General features: G+C 34.6%; 1 protein-coding gene across 1 annotated transcript; it reads right to left on the minus strand.

Annotated features, from left to right (window-relative positions):
* Nucleotides 1–656: 656 nt before the first annotated feature.
* LOC127717665 (uncharacterized) lies at nt 657–7,953 on the minus strand. Its single transcript, XM_052223410.1, has 2 exons — nt 7,648–7,953; nt 657–1,150 (listed from the first exon to the last, which is right to left on the minus strand). Exons 1-2 carry the CDS (start codon nt 7,775–7,777, stop codon nt 957–959), a joined length of 324 nt encoding a protein of 107 aa, XP_052079370.1. The 5' UTR covers nt 7,778–7,953; the 3' UTR covers nt 657–956.

Genomic DNA, 7,953 nt, shown 5'->3' on the forward strand with positions numbered 1-7,953 from the left:
CGGAGACTTCATCAGGCCATTTATTAAGGAGTCCTCATCGGGTCATTTACCACAGAGACTTCATCGGGTCATTTACCACGGAGACTTCATCAGGCCATTTATTAAGGAGTCCTCATCGGGTCATTTACCACGGAGACTTCATCAGGCCATTTATTAAGGAGTCCTCATCCGCGGGTCATTTACCAAGTTATCTTCTTCGGATCATTAATAAAGGAGTCTTCAGCTGGTTATTTATCGAAGTCTTCATCGGGTCATTTATCAAAAAGTCTTCATCGCGTCAAGTTCTTTTTTCGTCTTCTTATTTTATGTTACTGATTTAGTGTGCACGATTCATGTGTCTGAATTAAGTTTTAGACCAAATACTGCGAAATTAACCAAATAATGGGAAAGCAGAAACACAGAACATTCAATTTGGGAGCAGCAAAGGACCAAAAAGTAACCTTTACCAGATTAGTTTGCAACCAAAATGTTAACTTAATTACTAGTATCTAGTTTATTAATTGAGGTTGTATGACCGAAGTGTTTCATCAATACAGAGTTTGCAACTTGATGTATTGTGCCAATGGGGACGTAATATCCGCCAGCAACGGTACCGACCCACCTTCTTCATGACTTATAATAAAAGGTACATGGCTTAAGTAGTAACGAAAACTACGTTTACATTGTATATAAAATGTAGTGTATTATAAACATATTTTACACGTATATATACATATATGTGTGTGAACCAAGTTATTTTTCAAACATCCGGTAAAAAATTGTCGGCACTAGTATGTATCTTTAAATTTTATCTTCACTGACACACACGACGGAAGATTTGAACATGTACAGTTATCCTGTGTTTATGACACATATAAAATAAACAAGGCTCCTTTGGAAGAAAAATATTGGTTCGTACTACGGTGTGGTCCACATGGCTAGGAACCGCAAAACATATTTATAACTTTGTTTTAAGACTATTCCCTCGCCATACTTAACAGTCGATCTCCTCTAACTTCTATAGCCTCTTGAACGAGTGCACAGAATGGACAAAACAAGACGGTTAAAAAGTCCCCACACGTGCCTCCCACAATGCCTTTCTCTTGTCGTACCCGACCTCGTATTGAAACAGCAGCCACCAAGTGTACGATAGGAAACATGTAAGTCAATCCTGAAAAGAAACAAAATATGAATAAATACAATATATATTTGGTGAAAAATGTGGGTAAAAAACTAATATAAACAAAAAATATCAAACAAAAACTAACAAAATTTAGGGTTTGTTGCTCGTGCTGTGATGATGCTGTAGAATGTGACCCCGTTCCTGTAGTGTATGCCCTTATATTTTACAGTTATGGGTTTTTTGCCTCTGAGAGCTCTGAGAGAGCTGTCTACTTATATATATACATATAGTTTTTATTATTACATTTTTCTATTTCTTTAAATTTAAATTTATAGTACATCAACTTCATTTGAACTTTGGTGGATAGTTGTCTTTTTGGCAATCATACCACTTCTCCTTATCTTTATTTTAAAAAGATAATCAAAAAGAAAACGAAAGACAAAACAAATAAAAAAATAGTTATACGATATTGCAAATATAAAGCGAAGTAAGGTTTTTTTTGTCAAAAAATGTGACGGTTTTGTAAATAACGTAAAGAAGTATAAAGGAATTACATGAGCACATGCGAAACACAACAACACTTTTAAAAGAGAGACAGTATTAAACCTGAATATACATTAAATTTTGCACTTAATATGAAGCTGTTTAAGTGCTAATACATATGTGTAAGTATATTGATGACAAACAGGAAAAAATGGTGAAAGTTTAAATGTGGAATTTTCACCACTCCTTGTTGTCATTGTTCCGCTCAAGAAATGTGGAATTTTCTCAATTTCCTGAATACCACTTAACGTAATATTGTCTTAAGCAGGTCTGTGATCTTGTACGTTGATTTCTATATTTGAATGATATATTGGGTGCTAATGTACCTACTCCGGCTTTCCTGCTCCTTATACACACGAAAAAATAAACAGAAATGTTGAATATCATTCATCTCTTTTTTATTTGCATAAAATTCACCGCGACATTTGTAATTGATCTTCATTTTGGTCAATTTGTATGTTGATATACCGACCAGCCATCTTTTGTGTGCCTGGGACAAATTATTTGTTTTCAAAAAAATCTAAATCAAACAATTTATTTAGAAATAAACAAAACCACACCACAAAAGATTAATGGTCGGTGCCTTAGAAGTATGCAGTGCCCTTTATATGTGAAAATGCATTTGTTTACCAACAAACTATTAAATCTGAGATTGCTTTAAGTAAGTTCGAGTTAAGAGACGATATTACAGCTGTGTATGTGTATTCTGCTATTATAATATTAATATTGAACAACAGGAATTTCTCGTTTTCAAATTGACTTTCGGTGTGCTTTCTCTCAATTATCGGCATTATTGCCGGAATATATCTACTTATAAATTTTGATTACAGAAAGATATGCTGCTATATATCATATTTAATTTTTGTTTATTGTTTTATACATAAATCAGGCCGTTAGTTTACTTAGGTTATGTTAAGTTGTTTTACATTTGTCATTTCGGGGCCTCTTATAGCTTTCTATGCGGTACGGGTTTTGCTCATTGTTAAAGGCCGTACGGTGATCTATAGTTGTTAACTTCTGCGTCATTTGGTCTCTGGTGGATAGTTTCCTAATCGGCAATATCACACATCTTCTAATTTTTATATTTGACATGTATGAGATATACGTCAACAGAGAGTTGCCATCAACACCAAACTCTCCATATGATAAATAATGTTGAGATATGACGAAAGACAATAACTAAGTAGTTTAATCTTGGCATATGTTTATGTGATCTCGTTTTTAGAATTCGCGGTCTTTGGTGAACTTTGTAAAGATATTTCTCAACTTGTCAAGATTTCTAGCTTGTAATATGTCGTGATGGGAATTTGGGAATAGTGTTATATATTATCGTCAGATGTATTTTCGTACTTCGTTACTGCATGCATTTGACAACAGTTTCGGATTTCCATAACAAAGTTAAACCAGACTCAAGCTAGCAGCCACTCGCTAGCAGCCACTATGCTAGCAGCCAGTATTTGGATATGTCTATGAACCCAAAAGTTGCATGAGATTCAAACGTACTCAAAATGTTTTTTTGATATACAACCACTATAGTATCAGTTTTTAATATCTAATTAAGCAGTCGAATACACATTAATAACTATAAAAATTTTAAAATGCTGTCAACATTGCTTCATGGAATTAAATTTGACATCAGAAATTATTTTGTGATATTGTGTCAAACTGCTTTCCATATTCTCGGCATCCTGTCAAATAGTTCCCGAAAAATAAAAATTGTTCTGCATTACAAAAATAGACAGTTGCACTCGTGCTGTAATATCTTTTTAAATCAAACAAAGCTATTTAACGAAACATTCTATTTCTAACCGAATGGATTTCGCTTACTTTTGATTAGACGAAAGGTTTATTTTTTGTGCACAAGTTATGGTGGGCAAGGAAATTGTTTTTACCTATTTAAAAAAAATCCGTATTGTTCTCCGATTTGGAATTTTGGTCAAGCAGTCCGTAGATCACAAGCTTTCGTTTCAACCATAGTTTCGAAAAAAGTATTGCCGTATGGAATTTTTTATTAACTGATCCGTATGGGTGGGGTAGGGTGTCCGACCCCAACTTTGGACCTGATTTAAAAAAAAAGTAAGCCTAACCACACCCTGGATTTTTTCTCAAGTAAACCCCAGCTACGTAGCTTCACTTTGCACCTAGTGGCGAAAAAAGTATTGCCGTATGGAATTTTTTATTAACTGATCCGTATGGATGGGGTAGGGTGTCCGACCCCAACTTTGGACCTGATTTAAAAAAAAAAGTAAGCCTAACCACACCCTGGATTTTTTCTCAAGTAAACCCCAGCTACTTAGCTTCACTTTGCACCTAGTGGCGAAAAAAGTATTGCCGTATGGAATTTTTTATTAACTGATCCGTATGGGTGGGGTAGGGTGTCCGACCCCAACTTTGGACCTGATTTAAGAAAAAAGTAAGCCTAACCACACTCAAAGTTTGGGTCGGACACCCTACCCCACCCATACGGATCAGTTAATTAAAAATTCCATACGGCAATACTTTTTTCGCCACTAGGTGCAAAGTGAAGCTAAGTAGCTGGGGTTTACTTGAGAAAAAATCCAGGGTGTGGTTTGGCTTACTTTTTGTTAAAATCAGGTCCAAAGTTGGGGGCGGACACCCTACCCCACCCATACGGATCAGTTAATTAAAAATTCCATACGGCAATACTTTTTTCGCCACTAGGTGCAAAGTGAAGCTAAGTAGCTGGGGTTTACTTGAGAAAAAATCCAGGGTGTGGTTAGGATTACTTTTTTTTTAAATCAGGTCCAAAGTTGGGGTCGGACACCCTACCCCACCCATACGGATCAGTTAATAAAAAATTCCATACGGCAATACTTTTTTCGCCACTAGGTGCAAAGTGAAGCTAAGTAGCTGGGGTTTACGTGAGAAAAAATCCAGGGTTTGGTTAGGCTTACTTTTGTTTTAAATCAGGTCCAAAGTTGGGGTCGAACACCCTACCCCACCCATACGGAAAAGTTTATAAAAGCTTCCCTACGGCAATACATTTTTCGGCACTGTGTGAACGGACGCTTGAGACTTAGGGTAAAGCATGGATTCATTTGTAAAATTGATAATCAATAAATTCCTTCCTCACCATACTTTTGTACAAAAAATAAAACTTTCGTGTATTCAAAAGTAAGCGAAAATCAATGGTTTAGAAATAGAATGTTTCGTTAAAACAGATTTGTCGGATTAAAAAAAAAAGAGCACGAGTTCGACTTTCTATTCTTGTAATGCAAAACAATTGTTACTTTTCAGGAACTATTTGACAGGATGCCGAGAATATGGAAAGCTATTTGTCACAATATCACAAAAATAGTTTATGATGTAAAAGTCGATTACAAGTGACAAGCACTTTTCCAGCATTTCAATAACTCTATAGACTTAATGCACTCATAACTGTTGACTATTAAAATTTAAAGAGTGCAGTACGCTGTTTGATATATTTAAAACGATTAATATTATCTTCAAGTTAATGAAAAGGAAACGATTTTTTAATTTCATTGAATAGTGTCTTCGACTGCTTGATTATATATTAAAAACTGATACTATAGTGGTTATATATTAATTAAAACATTTTAGTACGTTTTAATCTCATGCAACTTTTGGGTTCATAGACGTATCCGAAAACTGGCTGCTACCGTAGTGGCTGCTAGCGAGTGGCTGCTAGCTTGAGCTTGGTCAAAGTTAACCGTAGTTGGCTATAACTAGTTGGTTGATGATAACTGTACTCCGCATCAGTGCTAAAAGGCTATATCGCGGCGAAGGTTGGCTATAAAGTCGTGTATGTTGTATAAACATTTGAAACATGGAACATGTTTACATGGCTGTCAAAAGTCAGAAACTTTCCCAGTGATCGTCGTTTGTTGTACATGTATCTTAATGTATTGTATCTTTAGATAATTTAGCATTGAAGACAGTTTATTTATTGTTTGTTTGTTGGGTTGCTTTCTAATTGACGTATTATACATCTATCTTTTTATTTGCAAATATTATATATAAATAAAAAAAAAAAAAAAAAAAAAAATAACCCAATACAAAACAATTCATGGTCGATATAAAAGATTATGACAATTGAGTGATTTAAATAACACACTTTTATTTCATCTAAGGTATGTAACTCAAACGTTTGAATAAAAAACAACAAAAAGAGGTGATGCATTCGCCGTTTTCGTTTTACTGATACACTATTGTTTGCATATGCATCTCTAACATTACGTTAAAATAATGTTATAAATTGTACACAAGGTCTTACTTGTAAGGCTCGACACACAATACTGTCATCTTTATAAAACTGTCATATCACAAAGAATAGTAAAACGACTCTTAAAATATTAAGAAAATTTAACGACACATAAAAATCGAGTTCATAGAACAGTAATCCACTGAGCAAACCGGAATCAAGCGGATAATACAGTAATGGAATACAGCAAACAATGAAGCTATACAAGAATCAAGTGGACAATACGAGAATCTAGCAGACACAATATGAATCGGTGTAGATACATGTGATACGGGAATCCATTAGAAACATGTAATACGGAAATCCCTTGGGAGATATGGGAATCCAGTATATAATACAGAAATCCCGTAATAAATACTGGAATTCATTCGACAATATGAATCAGGTGTACAATACTGGAATCCAATGGACAACATGAATCAGATGTACAATACTGGAATCCAATGAACAATATGAATCAGATGTACAATACGGAAAAACAATGGACAATATGAATCAGGTGTACAATATGGAAATCCAATGTACAATATGAATCAGGTGTACAATACTGGAAGTCCAATGGACAATATGAATCAGGTGTACAATACTTGAATCTAAAGGACAATATGAATCAGGTGTACAATACGGAAAATCAATGGACAATATGAGTCAGGTATATGTATACAATGCGGAAATACAATGGATAATATGGGGTGTACAATACAGAAATCCAATGGACATTTTGAATCAAGTGTACAATACTGGAATCTAATGGACAATATGAGTCAGGTATATGTATACAATGCGGAAATACAATGGCTAATATTTATTAGGTGTACAATACAGAAATCCAATGGAGATTTTGAATCAAGTGTACAATACTGGAATCTAATGGACAATATGAATCAGGTGTACAATACTGGAATCTAATGGACAATATGAATCAGGTGTACAATACGGAAAAACAATGGACAATATGAATCAGGTGTACAATACTGGAAATCCAATGGCCAATATGAATCAGGTGTACAATACTGGAATCTAATGGACAATATGAATCAGGTGTACAATACGGAAATACAATGGACAATATGAATCAGGTGTACAATACTGGAAATCCAATGGACAATATGAGTCAGGTGTACAATACTGGAATCCAATGGACGACAATATGATTCAGGAGTACAATACGGAAATACAATGGATAATATGAATCAGGTGTACAATACGGCAATCTAATGGACAATATGAATCGGGAGAACAATACAGAAATACAATGGACAATATGAATCAGGTGTACAATACGGAAATACAAAGGACAATATGAATCAGGTGTACAATACTGGAAATCCAATGGACAATATGAATCAGGTGTAAAATACGGAAGTACAATGGACACTATGAATTCATAGAACACATTGGAATCCAGTAAACAATGCATGAAAACAGTGGACAATGCATTAGAACAGTGGACAAGTGGACAATACAGTACGAACGTGGATATTACATGAATCAAGCTGATAATACACGAATACAGTTGACAATACGGATTCCAATGGACAATATGAATACTGTGGACAATGCATAAATATAGCGGATAATGAAGTTCATTCTTGGACAGTAAATGAACTAAGCTGACAATACGCCAGTGACGAATCAAGTGTACAATACGGATATCCAATCAACAATACGGTGACAGTGGACAAAACGGATATCCAGTGGATAATATATCCTATATCTCTTTGAATATTGAATATGAAAATAATACTATTTGACTTACCACAACATAAACAACTGTCTCCCATCGCCTCGGCATTTTTTCCGAATGTGTAACATGGCACAAAATATGTTATGATACATAATCCAAAATCGTCGAAACAACCAAATAAACTGCTCTGCCAGTCAGACATCTTACTTCAAATTAAAGTAAAATCTATCAAATAATCCAAATCCTGAAAACTAAATCTTCTGATCAAGACTTTAACCTTCTTTTTAAATTTAAATAAAATATGAAGGGTGATATTTTGTGAATGAACACTAAATTTACTTCCTTATACCGGGAACTTAGTCACATGATGTACGATAG

This window comes from Mytilus californianus, unplaced genomic scaffold, assembly GCF_021869535.1.
Source record: "Mytilus californianus isolate M0D057914Y unplaced genomic scaffold, xbMytCali1.0.p SCAF_10, whole genome shotgun sequence".
NCBI lineage: Eukaryota > Metazoa > Mollusca > Bivalvia > Mytilida > Mytilidae > Mytilus > Mytilus californianus.

Coding starts and splice junctions, on each gene's coding strand:
- LOC127717665 (XM_052223410.1), bottom strand. CDS start 7,777: ATGTCTGACTGGCAGAGCAGTTTATTTGGTTGTTTCGACGATTTTGGA. Junction 1,151..7,647: donor AGACAGTTGTTTATGTTGTG/GTAAGTCAAATA, acceptor GTTTCTTTTCAG/GATTGACTTACATGTTTCCT.